This window comes from Pleurodeles waltl, chromosome 5, assembly GCF_031143425.1.
Source record: "Pleurodeles waltl isolate 20211129_DDA chromosome 5, aPleWal1.hap1.20221129, whole genome shotgun sequence".
Taxonomy (NCBI): domain Eukaryota; kingdom Metazoa; phylum Chordata; class Amphibia; order Caudata; family Salamandridae; genus Pleurodeles; species Pleurodeles waltl.
The window spans coordinates 1,732,342,838-1,732,365,173 of NC_090444.1; the positions used below are offsets into that span (position 1 = coordinate 1,732,342,838).

The 22,336-nt window shown below is 43.7% G+C and overlaps 1 protein-coding gene across 1 annotated transcript in view; it reads left to right on the plus strand.

Annotated features, from left to right (window-relative positions):
• The window catches only part of LOC138296719 (cytochrome P450 2K6-like), a 419,360-nt gene that overhangs the window by 265,538 nt on the left and 131,486 nt on the right, over positions 1-22,336 (plus strand). The window contains exon 5 of the mRNA XM_069236120.1: positions 15,303-15,476. Coding sequence (XP_069092221.1) covers positions 15,303-15,476 — 174 coding nt within the window. The remainder of the gene's footprint in view (positions 1-15,302; positions 15,477-22,336) is intronic.

The following is a 22,336-nucleotide window of genomic DNA, read 5'->3' on the forward strand; positions in this document are numbered from 1 at the left end:
ATTGTAAAATTGCATTGTGTTTCTTTTAGGTAACCAACTGCTGATTTTGGTAAGAGCCCTAGCTAGGAGTTTTCTAAATTAATGTTGCTAAATTGTTTTTGCATGAAGTCCCACATGCCGATGCTAATTTGAGGTTAGACGAGGATTCCACATGTTGCACGATGCAATTTGAGATCTTGTTATGCTGACCAAATGTATGCCATTAGTTCGTTACAGATTATCGTATTAGTGATTTGCATTGCAATTATCGAATGCCTTGTGATTCAAATGCTTCATAGATTACACTTGTTTCGACGGTATGGACAGCTATTAATGTTCATATATGTTTATCATTTGGTGTTGAGAAACATCTATATTGTGCTAGCTTTGTTAATATAGGGAAATAAATTAACTAACTTTGCATTAAACTGGTGTGGTTATTCCTGACTGAAAGGTCAGGGTTCGCCGAAATGTATTCTGGATTGATTGTAAAGTGTTATGTTGTTCAAGGTGTTGCATATGTTCGTTATTGATTATTGATTTGATGCGATTGATCGATATATGAGTACAGAGAGTTCCCACTAAGTCAAAAGATTCATCGGCCTAGAGAGCGTCCGAACGTAGGTAAATTTGTTACCACGTTCCGCTCTATCAGTAGATGGTAGCAGAGGACGGTTACGTCTTTTGGGACCCTGTACTCCTAAAGTACATGGTGTTGAATTGACGGTTACGCATTTTGAGACCCCATTCGAAAAGTTGAATTAGATTTTTCTTGGATAAAACTGATTGACAAGATGATGATGGGCTAGGTCCACCGCGACTTTCCCGGGATCTCGGAGCTTGCGAATGGAAAGAACGGAGGTGTGGAATCAGCGCTGGCGGTACTAGTGATGGTATGAGTGGAGTTAGGGTTTTGCGCTTGCACAGCTTATTGCCGCAGGGTGTGTGAAAAGGTTGCGAGGGTTTTCTTTGAGGATAGCGGAGGTGCGACTCCGAGTGTAGAAGTAGTGAAGTCGTCGAACTTCATAGAAATAACGGAGGTGCGGCTCCGAGTGTGAGAGTAGGGAAGTCGTCGAACTTCATGTGCGTCTGGCGCTTTGTGCATAAAAAGGTCCACGTGGTTGTTGTTGTTGAGACGGGCCCTGCGAGGTCAAGAGACTCCGGAGTATGTTGATCCATGTTGTGGTCTGGGCGGTTTAGTAGGTTGATCGGGCGTGGTCAACAAGTCGGGTACGTGTTTTGAGGAGTGAAAGAAACTTCGACTTCGGGCTTTGACAAGATTCTAAGTGCACTAGAACAGATCATTGACAAGTTGAGAGTAGGTCTGCGGGTCAGGTTTGCTTGCGAATGTGGGGACTGAGAAAGACCGAATAGCGGCCGAGGCTGGTGAAAGAGATCGAATAGTGGTCACGGTTGGTGAAAAGTCCCTAAGGTCCTGAAGCGACTGTGTTACCCTTCCTGTAGTAAACCGACAGATCTGTTTTATTTTTTGGTAGCTCGCAATATATGCAGAAGTTGTTACGAAAAGGGGTGAGTGAAGGAAGACTAACCGCGAGGCTTTGTCAGCCGCAGTGTGAGTGTGACGTCACTAAGAGCCGCGCTGGGATAGGTTGGTGGGTGAGACGGGTCGCGCACGGATTGGACGCAGTCCGTGGGACTCGATTGGAAGGGGAAAGGCAGGTGAAGAGTATTCCGGGAATTAAAGTCACCTATTGATTACAAATTTGTGCAATTAAAGTTACCTATTGATTAAAGGTTTGTGGAATTGAAGTTAAATATTGGTTATATACTTTGTAAAATCAAAGACGATAAAATGAAATTCTTTAAAGCATTTAGGAGCGCAATGAAGGGGGAGTCTTACATTAAAGCGAACGTAGGAGAGGAGACGCCGCCCGAGGGTACACCAGCTTACATTGTAATGGAAGAGAAGGGCGTAGCTCCGTGCCTTTGGCTAAAGCAATGGCACAAGTTGACAGAGAAACATGGGAGCGTAGCGTTTCCGATATACGGGACATTCAATATAAAGATTTTAGAGAATTTGAGGTTCACGATGTACGACATGAAGGTGCCTCCAAGGCCAGCACAGTTTGAGGCTCTAGCAATTTGGGAACTAATGGCCAGACAGCAACAGCAAAAGAAGTTCGAGACCAGAATGAGGAAGGTAGAAAAGACACTAGCGGATGCTAGGTGGGATAATGCACAGAAGGTGTGGAGGTCAGATGTATTGCAGGGGATAAAATTGTTCCCCGCAATTACTAAGGAAGGAGAAGAGACAGGTAAGAAAGCCACCTGTAAGACAGACAGAAAGTGTTCCAAGGATAGGGAGGACGAGGAAAAGTTGAGAAGAGAAGAGGAGTTAGAGGATGAGGAGCTGATAATGCAATTGCTGATCGACCGTCCACCGCCTTATGCAGAGAATGGACAAGGTCCAAGTACCAGTTCTGCCCCTCCAGCACCGGTACAGAGCAACGAGACACAGAGTCCAGGAGCGTCATCAGGATCAAAGGACCCGAGTCTGCTGTTCACCCCGCAGATACCGCAGGTTAGGAGAATATATCCAGATGTGCCCGTGTTGAAACCAGCAGAAAATTATCAGCCGCAGATGCCAGGGTACTACAGTAGTGATAACGGTGCAGGAATGATTCTAAATCCAACAGTAAGGGGAGTACAGAATGGTTACAACCAAACAATGGCACAAGCTGAATCAACTCAGTTTATGATGCCTCAAAAGCAGATGCAGGGAGGAAACGCACACGTTCAAATGGCGGGAAGCCAGATGGGCATGCCGGCAATGATGTCTCATGGTGTGGGAATGAACATGCCTCAGAACATGGGGAATGGACAGAACCCAGATGCGATATCGTTACCCATTACTGTAGGTCCAGTGGTACCTCTGTATAGTCAGCCTAATTCGGGTCTGAACAGTCAGGGATCAATGCTGCAGAATGGGACAGAAAGAAGGTGCATAGAAAACATTCCAGGGATAACTCCGATAGCGGCTCAGCCAACTGGGTCTGGGTCCTTGATGGAGTTTAGTCCCATATGTGCTCAGTCAACACTGGTGAGGTCGAGCCCCCCACTGATAATACCTCTTACATCGAACACTGAAAAGCTGCCGCAGCCATCGATGGCAGTCGATGTGAACGCTACCCTGATGGGGGTGAATGCGCAACAGTTGACACAGTGGTTCAATAGTCTGAACTCCACACAAAGTCCAGCGAGTGGGAAAGGAGAAGACTACATGAATAGGGTCAGGTTGAATATGGAAGCACAAGAATTGGTGGAAGGAACAATGGGTGTGAACAGGTTAGAGTCCTACACAGAAGAAGAGCTGAGGTATCTATGTCCCAGGATTACGAAGGAAGTGAACAAGGTACATAAGGGCTTGCAGGAAGCAGCTGACAGAAACGGGGTTGACATAGACAAGACGAAACACTTGAGCAGGAGCTACAGGTTAGATTTTGGGACAACAGATTTTGAACACATGAGGTCAGCAGGTATGAAGACCCACCTTAGAGAATTGTTGCAGAGTGCACAAGTGTGGAGGTGCTTGGACAAATGGGAAAGCAGATGGGTAAAGAGGAAGGACAAGAGGAGGGACAGTGCTACAGAGCACAATGAGAAAAGACCGCAGAGTGGTGATACAGTAACAATGTTACCAATGAGGGAAACAGCAGGAGGAAAATTAGTACATGTACCATGGCACAGAAGCGACATTCAGTCCTTTACGGACGATTTTCCCAAACTAAGAGAGAAACCAATTGAATGGTACCAGCAGACTGATAGGTTTGTGAAACTTGCAAAATGTCTCTGGGAAGACCTGAATACTCTGTTTGAGATTGTGGTTCCGGCAGACTTGTGGGAGGATTGCAAAAGAGCTGTAGGTTGGCCGACAAGTGAACCGGAGAGACACAGGGAAACGGGCGCACCGTCACCTATGGTGATGAGCTTGTACTATAAGGTGATTGAGCATTTGAAAACGAAGGTACCCGCGAAGAATGTGGATTGGCAAAAGATTGACCGAACTGCCCAAGAGACTAAAGAATCGATTCATAGTTACTATGAGAGATTGTTGAAGGCGTTCAAGCATTACAGTGGCACGGAAACAATTGAGGCGAAGGACATGCTTCATTTTGTGTTCAGATTTGTGGAAGGGCTGAGGCCAGAGATAAGCCAAATGATAAAGTCGCATTTGATTTGTTGGCAGTCTAAACCGATCGATGAGGTCTTGACTTATGCGAAATACTGTAGCGACGAAATTGAGGTAAAACAGAAGAAGCTGAAAGAGAAGGTGATGATGATGCAGCTTAAGGCCGCTCAAACAGGTTTGCAAGGTCTGCAAGGTTTGCAAGGGATGCAAGGGTTCCAACAGCAGGTACCGCAACAGCAGTTGCAATTGCAGGGAAGCATGGCATTTCAGCCACAGGCCAGAGGCAGAGGAGGTTTTGTGAATAATGGTCCGGATTTGAACACTGTTGTGACGGGTGTGCAGGCAATGAAGAAGGTGATGCCGTGTCACGTGTGCGGGATCGTCGGTCATTGGAAACGCGAGTGCCCGATGGTGGTGCAGGAAGGTGCAGGTGTAAGTGCAGGTGCAGGTGTTGGTCAGCAAAACAATAATGTCAATGCATTTCAGACAATGAGAGGACCGAAAATGAGAGGTCCAAACGCAAATTTTCAGACTGTAAATCAATTGCAGGGATTGCAACCTATGCAGCCGCAGCAGATGCAGATGCCTCGTGTGCAGATGACGCAGATGCAGCCAATGCAACAGCAGTTACCTATGGTACCTAATCAGCAAATGCAAATACCCTTGGCACCAATGAGTCAGCAGCAAGTGATGGTTCCTCCACAGGTAACGGGTCAGGTAATGAGTACAAATGGCACCGTACAACAGTACCCCTTACACAGTGAGAGTGGAATAAACAATGTATGGGAGAGCGAAAATGCAGGAGAAGAAGGAGATTGTGTGCTTGCAGCATCCTTGGAAGTTGATCAAAGGGGTCCGTACGTAGAGGGAAGAGTAATGGGTCATCGTGTCTCATTCTTGGTTGACACGGGAGCCACACGTTCAACAGTTAAAAGCAGTGAAGTTCCAAATTTGCCACTCTCAGGGAGGACAGTTCAAGTGGTGGGAGTAGCAAACAGACACCTGACGAACCCAATAACAGACCCGGTACCAGTCAGCATCGGAAATTATCAAGGGGTACATCAGTTTGTGGTGTGTGACTCAAGCCCGATCGCACTGTTAGGGAGAGACCTATTGTGTAAATTGGGTTGTTCGATAATGTGTTCAAACGAAGGAATAACCATAGAAACGAGCAATGATGGGGAAGAGGAGGACAGTGTAGAAGGGGATGAAATGGAAACAGTCGACGAAGAGTATCCTCTGATTTGTCTCTTCCCGATGATAACTGAAGAAGATATCCCAGCAGAATTACGGGAAACATTCGGAAAAGAAGTGTGGGACATGACAGGGAAAGAGGTGGGATTGATGAAAGGAGTAGAACCAGTAAAGGTGATGGTAAAACCCAATGCGATCTTTCCCCAGACCCCACAATACCACATGCCACAAGACACCCTCATGAAAGTTGCCCACCTCATTGACGAATTTGTAAAGCAGGGGGTATTGAAAGAAGTGCTAGGCAGTCCATGTAATTCACCAATAATGGGACTAATAAAGCCAAGTGGAAAGGTCCGACTCGTACAGGATTTGAGGAAAATAAATGACATCATAATAAAGTGCTGCCCTGTCGTACCGAATCCAGCTGTGATAATGTTTCAAGTCCCTTGCGATGCTGAATGGTTCTCAGTCATCGATTTGTCGCAAGCATTCTTTTCTGTGCCTCTTCATGAGGACAGCCAATTTCTCTTTTGTTTCAAATTCCTAGACAGAGTATACAGTTGGTGTCGAATTCCTCAAGGGTTTTCTGAGTCACCGTCAATATTCAATCAGATTCTAAAGAAAGACTTGGAAGAGCTAGAGTTGCCATTCGAGTCAACCCTAGTACAGTACATTGACGACTTACTGGTTGCATCAAAGACAGAAAATGGCTGCACAGCCGATACCATTGCTCTGTTGAACCATTTGGGAAGGAATGGTCATAAGGTGTCTCCTTCCAAATTACAGTTCTGTCAGAAGAAAGTGAAATATTTGGGTCACCAAATAGAGAAAGGGTCACGGAGAATAATGAAGGAAAGAGTAACAAGCATACTTCAGATGAGTCCACCAAAGACAAGGAAGGAGGTGAGGAAGTTTCTGGGAATGGTGGGATATTGTCGCCAGTGGATTCCCAACTTCTCGTCTCTAGCGAAGCCCCTACTGAAATTGACCCAAAAGGATGCTTTGGATGAAATTGAGCTGAAAGGAGACGAGATGGATGCTTTTGTTGAACTGAAAGAATGCATGTGCAGGGCTCCAGCTTTAGGTATGCCTGACTACACGAAGCCCTTCACATTGTTTTGCCATGAACGTGATGCATGTTCTTTGTCTGTCTTGACTCAAGCCCATGGTGGCGTAAACAGACCAGTAGCGTATTTTTCGGCTACTTTGGATCCGGTTGCAGCAGCACTCCCAGGGTGTTTGCGCGCCGTAGCAGCAGTTGGTATCAGCCTCACTCAGAGTGAAGGAATAGTGATGGGACACCCAGTAACAGTCATGGTCCCTCACTCAGTTGAGATACTTTTGACCCGCTCCCGAACGCAACACATGACTGGAGCAAGACTCACGAGGTATGAAACGATAATTCTGGGCTCACCGAATGTGCAGCTGAAAAGGTGCACTACGTTGAATCCAGCTACCTTGCTTCCTGGAGAAAATGCTGAAATTGAGAACGCTGAAGACGTCGAGCATGACTGCCTTCAGGTGACTGAATTTTGCACAAAACCTCGACCGGACATCAAGGATACTAAGCTTGATGTAAATGACCAAATTCTTTTTGTTGATGGTTCATGTCTAAGAGATGGGATGGGGATTTTGAAAGCAGGATATGCTGTATGTACTGTAACAGGTGTCTTGGAAGCGGGATGGCTTCAAGGAGTCTATTCTGCACAAGTAGCAGAACTTGTAGCCCTTACAAGAGCATGTCAACTGTCTGCATTGATGAAAGTCACCATTTACACTGATAGTCAATACGGGTTTGGGATTGTGCATGACTTTGGACAACTATGGTCACAAAGAGGTTTCCTGACTTCCTCAGGATCCCCAGTGAAGAACGGGGAGAGGATAAGGGAGTTGTTACATGCCATTCAAGTGCCAGCTGAAGTTGCAGTGGTAAAGTGCAGTGCTCACACGAAAGGACAGGACTATGTGTCTCTGGGAAATGCATATGCGGATCAAGTCGCAAGATTTTGTGCCTTGAACTGTATATTACTAAGGGATGATTGGAATACAATAAATGAATCAGAACTCGAACCAGCTGAAGCATTTGCCTTAAAGGTTGTAGATACAATAGAGGAGCTGAAAGCACTACAGAACAATGTCAGGGAGGATGAAAGAGATTCATGGGTCAAATCACAATGCATAAAGAGATCAGACGAATTATGGGTTTCACATGAGGGAAAATTTGTTTTGCCAAATAGTCTCTTATCACAGCTTGCGCGGTTCTATCATGGGCAAGCTCACCTAGGGAGAGATGCCATGATAAGATTGTTCAAAACTGATTGGTTTAACCCCAGATTTCGCCAAGCTGCAGAAGCAGTTTGCCATCGATGTGTCACTTGCCAGCAGATGAACCCAGGAAAGGGAACAGTTGTGAGTGCGAGTCACATTGGTAGGGCAAGCAGTCCTTTTAGTCGCATGCAGATGGACTTCATTGAGATGCCTGTGCATGGGGGTCTGAAATATGTGTTGGTGATTGTGTGCATTTTTAGTCACTGGATTGAGGCATACCCTACACGTAGAAATGACAGCCTTACAGTTGCCAAGCTATTGTTGAGGGAGTTGATACCACGTTTCGGATTCCCGATCACTTTAGAATCAGATAGGGGAAGTCACTTCAACAATGAGGTAATGAAGTTACTTTGCGAAGCACTGAACATTGAGCAAAAGCTGCACTGTAACTATCGCCCTGAGGCATCAGGACTGGTGGAGCAGATGAATGGTACGCTGAAATCGAGAATGGCAAAAATATGTGCATCGACAAATTTGAAATGGCCTGATGCGTTGCCCTTAGTGCTAATGTCAATGAGAAACACTCCTGATAGAAAGACTGGATTGTCTCCACACGAAATACTCATGGGCAGGGCTATGAGACTTCCTGCAGTTCCCGCAAACATGCTTTTGAATATTACAGATGATATGGTGTTAGACTACTGCAAAGGACTGGCTGACGTGGTTCGCTCTTTCTCTCACCAGGTGGAAGCGACCACCTTGCCACCGATCCAAGGTCCAGGACACGCACTGAAAGCAGGTGACTGGGTCGTGGTAAAGAAGCACGTGAGAAAGTCGTGTCTGGAACCCCGTTGGAAAGGCCCTTTTCAAGTGATCCTGACGACAACTACCGCTGTGAAGTGTGCGGGGGTTCCCAACTGGATTCACGCCAGTCACACAAAGAAGGTGTTGTGTCCCACAGATGAGGAAGTTGAAGCGCTGAAAGTACCAGTGCCTGATAAAGCAGTGCCGAGTGCTGAGACAGAACAAAAGCGAACTGAAAGCGAACAGGCAGAAGCAGGAGAAAAGGAGATATTCTCCGACAACGAAGACACCAACTCACTTGGGGGAGACCAAGGAGAAAGTTCAGACAGCGACGAAGAAGCTGCAGGTGACAAAGAACCTGAAGCAGCTGAGGGTAGCAAAAAGCCTGAAGCAGCTGAAGGTGACAAAGGACCTGAAGCAGCTGAGAGTGATACAGAGCCTGAAGAAAATAACGGTGACGAAGGGCTCGAGAAAAGTGAAAAAGCAGAAGAGCCTGATCAGGGGAAGGCTTTCCCAGAAGCAGACGATACAGAAAAAGAAAAAGAGAACATGATTGATTCCCCGGAAGGAAAGAACGAGGCAGAACAGAACAAAAGAGTTCAAGCCTCTACAGAAAAGATCGCAGGTCCATCAAATGGACATGGTGCAAAGAGAAGACTAAGTATCTCACCAATAAAAGAAAAGGGTAAAGAAAGTTTGAACGAAGGAGGAAGGCCGAAAGTGAAAGAGAAAAGAAAAGAAGTGACTGTTGTGGAACAATCGTCAAGTGAAGAAAAAGACTTGACAAAAGAGGAAAGTACCAGCGAAGCAGAATCGAAAAGGGAAGCTAAATTGAAAAGGAAAAGGATACCGAACAGGAGGTATTCCGGTCCTGAATGGGCATATGCAGTCAATGATGATTGGACTGACGAGTTTGTATCTCTAAGCATCGAGAACGAAGAAGAAGAAGAGATACCAATAGAAAAGAAAAGTTTCATAGACTCTGTCGATTGAAGGAGTAAATGATATTGCTTGCTACAATATAACGTGAAAGAAACAACCAGCTGAGACATTGTTAAACTGGATGAGACATTTGCTAAACTGATAAAGACTGAGTTATTGCCGAATTGAGACAAATGCTGCTAACCGATAAGTGACTGGCCTTTTGAAGAAGACGGTGTGAACATTGTGCTCGTTCAGCTTTGTAACTGAATTGCTAAATAGTTTCATTTATAAGTGCTTCTAGCTCTCTGATTCTATACAGATCATGGCGCCAAACAATAGAAAGAGATTTTGTAAATATGTGTGTATAGGCTTGGTAATTACATGTGTAATAATAATAATGGCAATTGTGTTTGGAATGCATGGAAAGGGTGAGAATGAGATTATTACTGCTTCTACTATTGCTCCTGTTACTGTCACTGAACTAACCCCATTGAAAAGACTAGCAATGGATGAGAGACTCTTGCATGATAAGAAAGAGCTTTTGTATAACGTTTTCTATCGCTTGCTAACAGAGTATGTTGAGACTATGGATGCGAAGGATTGTTATGTGTGTACACAGATACCGACATCAGTAAAGGAAGGGGTGACTTATCATCACATGCCTCTTACATATGGGATTACGTGTAGTATAGTAATGTCTAGGTTTTATGGTCAAACTAACATACAGTATTTTTACTCGAATTATGATGTTACCTTTGCTTATGTTCCTATAATAGCGCAGCTAAGCGAAACTGCAAGATATTGGGATTACAAAATTATGAGGGACTTTTTCGAGCCAATGCAACCTTTTGAAACGGCTCATGCTCATAGGGAAAACCTTACTTGCTCAGTCTCTGCTGTAGAAATAAGCTTTTTAGATCGCACAGATGATAGAAGGGCTCAAATGAAGGCGAAATTAGAAAAGGAGCTGCAGAAGAGGACTTCAGTAGATAATTATGATTTTGCTGCTATAAAGACACAAGGGAAGATAGCTTTAGATGCTTGGCACGTAGGGAAGTTTTGTATATATCGAGGTGAATCATATTACGACAATATTTTTGTAGGAGCGAGTGAGTGCAAACATACGTTTATTTTTAAGGCCAAATGGACATTCATGATGGACGGACTTGACCCTGTTATTCCAGGTGTATATTACATTTGTGGGCATAATGCTTATTATCGTCTTCCCAAGGGATGGTGGGGGAGATGTTATTTGGGTATAGTGTTCCCAAAGGTTTATCAACTGGATGACGTATCGATGATTCAAAAGACATCTGGATCTCATAATATCCAGAAAAGAGAGACCGCAGCTGCTGTGGTAGGTGACATATTTGGAGCCATGATTCCTTCATTGGGAGTTGTGTTGAATTCCATCAAGATACGAAAATTATCTACTATAGTGGATAACATGCTGACAAAGTTTTCAGGTGCTATAATCCTGATAGATGCTGAGCTTGCAGCGGAAAGAGCTATGACTCTTCAAAATAGGCTTGCTTTAGACATTCTTTTAGCAAAGGATGGAGGCGTTTGCAAAATGATTGGTGCACGTCACTGCTGCACCTATATACCGGATAATAGTGTGAAGATTAAAACTATGCTTGCTAATCTAACAAAAGAAAGTGCAGATTTGAAGGAATTGAAGGAACCAGGAGTGTGGGAGAAGGTTGGAAAGGGAATAGCTTCAGTGGGACATTGGATTGGGGGAATTTGGAATGGAATATTATTGAAAATAATAGAAGGAATATTAATAGTAATAATTTGTGTATTTGGAATTTGGGGAATAAAAAGGGGAATAATAATGATTATGGAAAGAATTAAAAGAAGAAAAGAAGAGAAAATTATGAAAAGAATGGCAGAAGAATATAAAGCGCAAACTAGGGGAACTAAAAGGAAAAGGGAACTGACAGAATTTTAATGGAATAAAATTTGTGGGCTAAATTTGTGTGATGACAAGTAGTCATCAGAGGAGGGATTGATGAAGCAGAAAATGAAGGTTTTGATCTATTAACGCTTAAACGTAGTGCTGAAATAATCATGTGTGACATTAACTGAATTAATAAAGATTGTACGGGGACAAATTGTGCCCTCAGAGTAGCTTGCCATCATTTATACGCGTGCTTTATATAACGTAGTGAATTAGAATTGCACTAATCCGACATAATCATAAACGTGTGCCACGATTTGCTTGTTTGAAATGCTTTAGCTTAGCATTACTTTAGCAGAGGCTTTGGCCTAGTTGCCTGGTCTCATGGTTTAGATGCTCGTATTTTTCCACTGTGCTATTAAACGTGTATCTTTGCTTGAAGCTGTACTTTTCCACAGAAGCTGTTCACATGCTTATCTTAAAGTTGGTGCCAGCCTGGCATATTTTCTCTTAAATTCAAGGTCGACTTGCAGGTGCGGACAATGGAGGCTCTGAGAGTAAGCTAATTGGAAAACAATGTTGCAAATTACGTACCCATCTCCAAGGATAATGTATGCTTAAGTAAAAGCTTGAGAACTGTTGTTTCTGATTGGTCAATTTGAAGCTAACCTATGAACCCTCCAATGGAGACCCTACTGGATTCGAACTGATGTCTATAAAAATCAGGTGCACGAGAAGAAGGTAGCCATTTGCCCGCGATTATGAACATTTTGACTTCGTAGCTATTATGGCCCACTTTGCTGCGACGCCATTTTGAGAGACTTTGATTCTTTCTCTAATCGAGAGAAAGAGACTTTAAATGATTCTTGTCCTAGAGACTGTAACTTTGATTTGATCCCTTTGCATGAAGTAATAGTTTTACCTTGCCACCGTGAGGCATTTGCCCCGTTTACCCCTGCCCCTTTGTCCCGTCCCATGCTGATCGAGTAATGTTACCCATGATGACCGAAGAACGGTACCTGTGAGACGAAGACTTACTTGTATGCTGATCGTAATTGGTAAATATGAAAGGAAATTGTAAAATTGCATTGTGTTTCTTTTAGGTAACCAACTGCTGATTTTGGTAAGAGCCCTAGCTAGGAGTTTTCTAAATTAATGTTGCTAAATTGTTTTTGCATGAAGTCCCACATGCCGATGCTAATTTGAGGTTAGACGAGGATTCCACATGTTGCACGATGCAATTTGAGATCTTGTAATGCTGACCAAATGTATGCCATTAGTTCGTTACAGATTATCGTATTAGTGATTTGCATTGCAATTATCGAATGCCTTGTGATTCAAATGCTTCATAGATTACACTTGTTTCGACGGTATGGACAGCTATTAATGTTCATATATGTTTATCATTTGGTGTTGAGAAACATCTATATTGTGCTAGCTTTGTTAATATAGGGAAATAAATTAACTAACTTTGCATTAAACTGGTGTGGTTATTCCTGACTGGAAAGGTCAGGGTTCGCCGAAATGTATTCTGGATTGATTGTAAAGTGTTATGTTGTTCAAGGTGTTGCATATGTTCGTTATTGATTATTGATTTGATGCGATTGATCGATATATGAGTACAGAGAGTTCCCACTAAGTCAAAAGATTCATCGGCCTAGAGAGCGTCCGAACGTAGGTAAATTTGTTACCACGTTCCGCTCTATCAACGGCTTGACCATAATATCACCAAGATCTAAATCAATCACTTTATGTCTTTACACTGATTCTGAGCCCATGTTTATTCTAATGGCTTCATACAGTTACAGAACCTGGAAGGTTTTCAGACTTGCCCTTCAAAACCATAGCTACTACAGTAGCAATAGATATAGGATAGTGAGACCATTAGTGCCTTAACACTATTTTATATTCCTTACTTTAGTCTCCAACAGGTACTGAGATCTTGTATCATTGACTATTTTTCCGATCATGCTACATTCCGTATCTGGTTTTACATACTACATATGAAAAATATTTTTTAACTAATTACATTTGTTGTTTTAATTGAGGAATTATGTGGATATATACTGTAGTACTACATCTAATTAGCTCATTTGTATGGCTGAGGGTACTGACACAAACTGTGTGCAATATACGTTTTCATAGTTATCTAAAGTAAATGACAGCCCATTTAATCCTGCTATTTCTCTCTGCTCACAGATAATCATGGATAGTGTATGTTTTGCTTCCAGTGGGCAGGGGGTGATCGCCTGCATTGTCTGATTTACAAAATTAGCATAAAGCACTTTAATACCTAATTTGTGCTGCTGAGGCAAGTGAAAACCATCTGCACTTTACCCTATCTCAGATCTCCTTGCACAGTTACCACCACGTTCCTATATTTTGGGAAACGTCATTAGCAATGCGTCCTTAACGTAGATGTTTTTCAAGCAAGAGTAACCACGCTTGCCGGAACAATGCCTGGCTTTTTCTGTGCCTTAACCACGCATGTGCTAAACTACACATATGGTGGTTAAGGCACAGAAAAAGCCATGCATTGTTCGGGTGAGGACGTGGAGGATACGGTGAGGTAAGTGGGGCTGGGAAAGGGGTGGTGGGTGGATTAAGTTATTGGGGTGGGTGGATTAAGGGTTTTGGGTGGATGGGGGTGTGGCTTTTTTTTAAGTGGCAGGGATGGGAGGTTTGGGTTTTTAGGGCTTAGGGTGGGGGGTCGGCTATTTTTTTTTAAGGTGCAGGAGCAGGGGTTTGGTTAATTTCTTTAATTTTTTTTATTTATGGCTTAGGGTGGGGCAGGGTAGATTATTTGTAAAGGTTGGGGGTATGTTTAAGAAAGGTTGGGAGAAGGGAGAAGAGGAGAAAGGATCGGGAGAGGATGTAGTGAGGCAAGTGGGGTCGGGCCAAGGTTGGTGGGTAGTTTTTAGCAGTGGGGAGGATTTAGGGCTTGAGGTAGGTGGGGGGTGTCCGGGTACTTTAGTTTTTTGGGGCAGAGGTGGTGTGTCCAGTTAGTTTTCTTTTTAGGGCTTAGGGCAATTGGGGGATTGGGGTAATTTAGTTTTTAGAGGTGGGGTGTGAGGGTCGGGCTAATTGTTTTTTGGGCTTAGGGTGGGTGAGGGTAGGGGTAGTTACTTATCAGGGGGAATGATTTAGGGCTCAGGATGGGTGGGGGTGTTTGGGGTAGTTTAGTTTTTAGGGACAGCGGTTGGGGTCTAGCAGTTTTTTTAGGGCTCATGGTGGGTGGGGGGTCAGGGTAGTTTAGTTTTTAGGGATGGAGTGGGGGTAGGGATAGTTTTTTTTTAGGGATCAGTGCTGGTGGGGTTGTCGGGGTAGTTTAGTTTTATAGGGCAGGAGGTGCGGCATGGGGTAGTTTTTTGGGGGGATTCAGAGCAGGTGGGGAATTTGGTGTAGTCTATTTTTTATGGGTTGGATGGGGGTTTGGGATGGTTTTATTTTTATGGCTCTGCGTGAGAGAAGGCCTCAGGGTGGGTGGGTGGGTTTGCATGACAGACCCAAACATGCCGTTTCGCATGCTGTGGTTCCATAATACAACCATATATTTCATTTCATTGTCAATTTTTTAAATCAGGTTTATTATCATATTGGTTTTATTGATTAGAAACGCCTCATGCCAAATCACAATTATTGCTTTTCATTGATGAACCATAATGATATATTATATAATCACATTTTATCAGCTTGTTTACAGGGCCTATGGTAGTAATAAGAACAGTTATTTAAAAAAGACCAGTCCAGCGAAAGTTGCTCTTCGTTTGATTATGATGAATTTTAGAATTGGCGAAACCTAGGAGAAAGTATGACAATCAACCCATAACATTAGGGAGAAAAAGGATTTTGAAAGTACAAAAGGAACTTCAAAACTTTCATGTATTTTGAGTGGTTTCATTATATTTTATACTTTTTACATGTGTTTTGTGATAACTGACTTTCGAATTTTATGATTCGTGTTTTATATTGTATGATTTATGTTTGTAAAGGTGAAACAATAAGGATGATCATTATGACGATGAATAAATGCATAAAGGAAATTCTATATCATGTTCTTTTTCCTTATCTGCTCCTCAGCTCTACAATTTATACCCCTTTGTAAAATTCTTGCCTGGAACCCACAAGATTATCCTTCAGAATATAAAAGAAATACATTCTTTCTTACGCAAAACATTTCTGAAGAGTCGCAAAGAACTGAACAGCGATGACCAGAGAAGTTTCATTGATGCATTTCTGGTGAAAGAGGAGGAGGTAAATTAAATACAGTTTCAAGTGTATTTCTCTGTGGTTCTATTATAACTCGAGTTTATTGAGTTGCCTTCAATGGTGCGTAGATAAAAAAATACTTCTGATAAATGAAACTTCCTTCTATAATATCTGGATTCACAATTTAAATTTGCTTTAGATTAATCAAACTTTCTTTATTCTTTTCAAAACACATAATCTCCTCTCATATATCAATAATAAACCCTTGTGCCACATTATGCCTGTGCCAGACATAATAGGGCAGATTTAAGAAAAGGGGCGCTACACCTAGTGCAACACCACTTTCCTTGCACCCCCCTAACGCCATCATGTGCGCCACCATTTAACACACGGCACACCATGGCGGTAATTAGGGAACTAGTGTCAAAATGTTTTACGCTATTTTGGCGAGTTACAGGATTAGCGTAAAAAATGTTGATGCTAATCCTGCGAAGCACCCAGAGGCCTATTGAAAACAATAGGAGTCTCATTTTAACACCTGCCCTTAGGAGGTGTTAATAATGCAGATTCAAATGATGCAAATAAATCTTTTAGATTTCTTGGCGCCATTTTTTCGTCCCTTACTGTTTCCCAACAGCTGGGTATAGTAGGGAATTTCAACTGCTGTTTTCTCATTGTCACCACTTTTACTATTTTTTGCTCACTCTCTGTGTCATTTTCTTTTTCGGATTTTTTGCCACTTTTTGATTCTTTTCTTGCACTTTCATTGTTCTCCTCCTTCTTGGGGCCCTCGACTACTCATTTCCTCCCTGTCCCCTCCACACTCCTTCTGTCTTTTCCCACCTCCTGTGCTCTCTCACTTGCCAACCCCTCCCAGTCCAATCTACTGCTCCCTGCTCTCCTTCCTCCTTCTAGAACCTACTTAGTGGCTGCACAGTGTGGAGGCGCACCAGATGCATGCAGTGAGTGCTACTGGCATGCCACAGGCGCACGAAAGCAAGCACATCTGTGTCTGACAATGCTCTATCTGCTCTCAGTGTTAAGAGCCTTTGATCCTCCTCCTCCATTCGATACCTAGCACTGATCTTCCTTGCTTTAACCCCCAGCCTCTGCTCTGATTAGTGTGGCTGCTTTGCCCCACACAACACCAAAGTGGCACCTGCCTGTGCCACCTGCAACATCTCATGCACTCTTCCACACCCACAGCTCACTACTCCTGCAAACAGCATCCAACACCCCTCTCCAACACACACAAACATTCAGCAGCCACTGACCACACAATGCTCCACACTTGCATGCATGCTCCTCAACACCGGATTTTTCACCGAACATGCCACGGGTCCTGCTGCACAACCATGCACCAAACCTGCTCTTTCTCAAAGGAACATGGCTGAATGCTGTCTTGTTCCCCAACATCACTACATTCATCCCTCCCAAATGCAAGATCATCATGCAGGATAGGTATCACAAGTCCGAATGTGGTATCACCATCATCTTCAAGGACACCATCAGCTGCACCTCCTCTGTGAACTAACTGCCAGTTTTACTGAACACATGTATTTCAAACTCTAAAGCACAGCCAAATTCATCCTGAGCAGCACACTCACCTAGAGACTCAGGTCCTTGCACTTTCATCGCCAACACCATCATGGATTTTATCACACCCCACATCCTAAATGCAAGTGCCTTTATCCTCCTCAGAGACCTGAATTTACACCTGGAAGACCACACCGACACTAACATAACAGCACTGTTTAAAGACCTTGGAAACTTTGGGTTCTCCGAATGCATGTAGAAACTGACTTGCTCTGCCAGAAACCTTTTAGACCAGATTTTCACATCCTTTTACTACATTTCAGTAGATATGCCAATGCAATCACCTAAATAGGCCACACCTTGTGAAGTTCACCATTCCCGTTGGGCATCACCACAGACCTACCACAGTTAGGCCAGCTCAACTGAACTGGAAGCACTTCCCTGATGAAACTGGACAGCTTGACTCACAGAGCACCGGCCCAAACACAACTGCAACCTACCCCAATCCATCAGCAACTTAAACAACTGTATCAACGCCTGTGTTGATTCTCTGGCTCCTCTCAAACACAGCAAAACCACCAGATTCAGCCCTCAAACCAGATGTTACATGACTACCAGTTTTATTGAACACCTGTCCTTCAAAATCTAAATCACAGCCAAATCATCCTGAGTAGCACACTCATCTACAGACCATCAGATCCCTGCACTTTCATCGCCAACACCGTCATAGACTTCGTCACGCCCCACAACCTAAATGCAAATGCCTTCATCCTCCTCGGAGACCTGAACTTCAACCTGGAAGACCACACCAACACTAACATAACACCACTGTTTAAAGACCTTGGAAACTTTGGCCTCTCCCAATGCATGTAGAAACTGACATGCTCTGCCGGAAGCCTTCTAGACCAGATTTTCACCTCCTTTGACTATATTTCAGTATAAATGCCAATGCAATCACCTCGATAGACACCACACCCTTGTCAAGTTCACCATTCCCATTGTGCATCACCACAGACTTACCACAGTTAGGCCAGCTCAACGGAACTGGAAGCACATCCCTGATTCCCTGATGAAGACTGGACAGCTTTACTCCTGGAGCACTGGGCCAAACACAACAGCAGCCTATCCCAATCCCCCAGCAACTTAGGCAACTGGATCAACTCCTGTGATGATTCTCTGATTCCTCCCAAACACAGCAAAGCCACCAGATCCAGCCCTCAAGCCAGATGGTACATGAAGGAACTCAAGATGACAACGTGCCACTGCAAACAAATGGAGCAAAGGTGGAGAAGAAGCCAAGACAGCATAGGTGCAACATCTACAAATCCACCATCAGACACTATAACCAGCAGATTCAGACCATCAAGCACTCTGCCATCACAAACCGCAGCAAAGACATTTTCACTATGGTGAAATATTTCATCTCATTGCTGTGGGTTACACTGCACACCAGTCATCAAACTTACTCCATAGGTAAATTGTAAAGGTGTATAAATGTAAATTATAAGCTGTCCAGTAGAGCCCATCAACCAACATCCTCCCTGCTCTGTGATCCATCTCTAACTGCCAAAAGTAGCAGCCATAGTTCTAGAGCAGGAAAACAGAACCTGGAAACCGCTCGGAAGATGCACACAATAACATTCCAACAGATAATCCAATTAATACAATCATTTTACCAGGTACAACACTCACCTGTGGCCACTGCAACAGTATCACCCGCTCCACAAGACCTCTGAAACCAACTCTTGAAGTTCATCTGCAGCAAGATAACCTTCATATATGACAATGTCAACTCTCAACCAGACATGACATACCTCTCCGTCATGAGCAAGAAACAACTACTTCCACATGGCAAGGCTCAACCATGGGAGAAACTGTCACCGCCATGCAGTTCATTCATTCCTGGCACTCATAAAGACCTTCCCACCACCCTACCTTCATCAGATGTATTTTACCAATCAATATAACACTCACTCCAGTCCTGAATGCCTTAATTGCTTCTGCCACCTTCTCAAATGCATGGAAACTCTATGGGCCTGATTACAACTTTGGAGGACGGTGTTAATCCATCCCAAATGTGACGGATATCCTGCCCACCGTATTACGAATTCCATAGGATATAATGGACTCGTAATACGGTAGGTGGTATATCCGTCACATTTGGGACAGATTAACACCGTCCTCCAAAGTTGTAATCAGACCCTATGTGCTGTAAAAGTCTTTTGCAGACCCTTCAACACTTGACAAGTACAAACCCATCTCCCTGCTATCTTACCTGGCCAAAATCCTAAAGAAACTCATCAATGCACGCCTTACTAACCACCTGACTCAACACCATCTTCTTGAGATCAAACAGTCGGATTCTACACTCAATAACAGCACAGAAACAACCCCCATTGCCACCACACATGACATCCAGATGAAGTTAGACACGGGGACATGACTGCCTTCATACTTATAGACATGTCTGCGGTGTTCATCATGATATTCCACTCCATCCGCATCCAACGCCTACATGAGATTGAAAACCAAGTACTAGATCTGCTTCTTCCTGACTGCAGAGACGCAGTACTTCTGCTTAGACCCCTACTCACAGATCACCTGTGTCCTCATCTGTGGAATACTGCAAGGATCCTCACTGAGCCTGACCCTCTTTAACGCATACATTATCTCTCTTGCTAGCATCATCTTTGCCCACATCCTCTCCTATGCCAATGACATTCAGCACATACTCTCTCCCTCTGGGACAATTCAACAAGTACAAGTTGACTGTCTGCATGACTGAAGTCATTGAACTAATGATGGCCCACTGCCTCAAAGTCAATACTGTCAAGAAAGAAGTTGTGATCTTCAGGAGGAACACATTGCTATGGAACTCCACCTGGTGGCCAGCTGACCTACGACTTATATCCTCAGGATCATCATTGACATCAATTTCAACATGACCGTCCACGTCATGAAAGCTTTGTGCTTCCTCACCCAGTGGATGCTGAGGAAAATCTTTAAGTAGCTCCCAACCAGTGCACTCAAACACATCACTCATGCCCTTGTCACTAGCAAAACAGTATCTGTGTGCCAGGATCAGCAAACAACTAACTGTGAGAATCACACTTAACCTCCCACAACACATATAGCACCATACCTCAAGGCACTCTACTAACCCCCAATACACAAACTAATGCTGATCTTCATGCAAATTTCAGGGCACTACACAACACCGGCCTGGACACATCTCATTCCACATGCCAGTCCGACACCTTAGCTCAGCCAGAGTACTTCTTGCATTCATTCTACGCATGCACAGGCCCAGATCAGGGGGCCAGGTGCTCTCCTACATCTCCCCTGAAGCATAGAATGGCCTTCCTGTACACCGCAGAACCTCCTCATCCTCCTCACCGCTCTAGTTGTGGCAAGTTTCAGACCTGCTCAGGGCCACAATACCTTCCTGGGTGAAGAGGACTCTACAAATAAGTATCACAGAACAAATATTAGCAAAACAGCACTTGCTTTGGCTGAAATGAGGCATGACGAAATACTTCTCATTCTTAAAGGACATCTACAGAGGTGTAGGTTCACAGGTGCAAAAGGTACAGAATGTTTGGTCCCATTTTAGGATCACACTGGTGTGCACCTGGATGGAGTAGTACCTGCTGCAAAGTGAGCATAACTGCTAACATGGACTTGCCGGAGCTATACCCATAATGTTGTCACTCATGTTAAGGCTAGGAGAACTGAGAGGCAAAATTTATTCTCATGATAGTGGTGCTCGAGGTCAAAAGCCAAGTGGTCAATCATGTTTCGCCTGCTAAGAGAGCGAGTTGGATTGTATTTATATTGCAATACTGACTTCCGCTTGTGCCATGTGCAAGGCATGAAACCCAGCAACTAATGCAGTTTCTTGTTCACAGTGATAAAGAATATATCTGAGCAATGTGCCCAGAGGCAAATCTGGTGATGAAACCTTTCTTTGAAGAATGGTGGACTTTGGTAATTAGAACACACACTGAAGGCTCTAGGAGAATTTGTTTTGCCACAAGGCATCTGAACCTGCTACAAAAAGTGTTTTTCTTCTTTTCTGACTGCAACTGCAACCATGCTTTTGGGGGAGGAACCCCATCTGAAGAGAGAGCTTATTAGTTTGTGATTTGTGCCAGGGACATCAGGAACAGGATTGCTGACACTTACCAGCAATATACTACTTCACAGTCAGGCTGACCCAACATGCATTGTCACTATGTGATGTTCTGAACAGGTGGGCTAAAAACCAACCTGCCGTATCTGACTGCAGAAAATCAAATAAGTGTAGCATGCTAGAACATGCATTACATCTCATTTGCTCTTCACAATATGAGGAATCATTCTCCAGCATGGTATTTTCTCTGGCATTTTATTAGCACTCTAAGATGAAGCAATTGTAAGAAATTGGCTTGTTGTTGAAGGGGGGCCCACTCAATCAACAACTGTAATCCTTGTCAGGGTGAAACACAAAACGTCACTAAATTAACCTGTGCTTAATCCTCTGGTTGCTTGGCATATAGGATTCAGCCTCAAATTAGATGCAACGTGAAAAGTATTTATGCAGATTATGCAGCACACAAACGGTAATAAAGTAAAAACAAAACATAATTAAAACCCAAACCAACTTAGAAAAAAGGAGTACCTTTTAATGCAGTGAAATGATAGCTGTTCGACCTGGCCCTTTTGCAGGGTCATCCACAAACCTTTTGCCTACTTCCTCCTAGCTTTTCTGACCTGTTTGTTGGCTTTAGGACTCTGGGCACTTTATCACTGCTGACCAGTGCCAAAGTGCATATGCTCTCTCTGTAAATTGTATTGGTGACTGGTTTATCCCTGATTGGCATATTTGATTTACTAGTAAATCCCTTGTAAGGTGCACTAGAGGTGCCCAGGGCCTGTAAATCAAATGCTACTAGTAGGCCTGCAGGATTGGTTGTGCCACCCACATGAGTAGTCATGTAAATATGGCTCAGACCTGCCTCTGCACTGTCTGTGTGTGTGTAGTTTTAACCTGCCAATTTGACCTGGCCAGGGTACCCACTTGTCAGGCCCAATCCTTCCATTTCTAAACATGTAAGGTGCCCCTAAGGTAGGCCCTGGGTAGCCCCATGGGCAGGTTGCAGTGTATGTTAAAGATGGGACATGTGTTTTATATGTCCTAACAGTGAAACACTGCCAAATTGCGTTTTCACTGTTGCAAGGCCTATCTCTCTCATGGGTTAACATGTGGACTGCCTTTAAATGTCTTTTCAGTGCAGTTTTCCTTTGGGATTAAATTGTCAGTTTCAAAATGCCACTTTTAGAAAGTGGGCATTTTTTTGCCTAAACCATTCGGTGACTCTCTCTGCTTG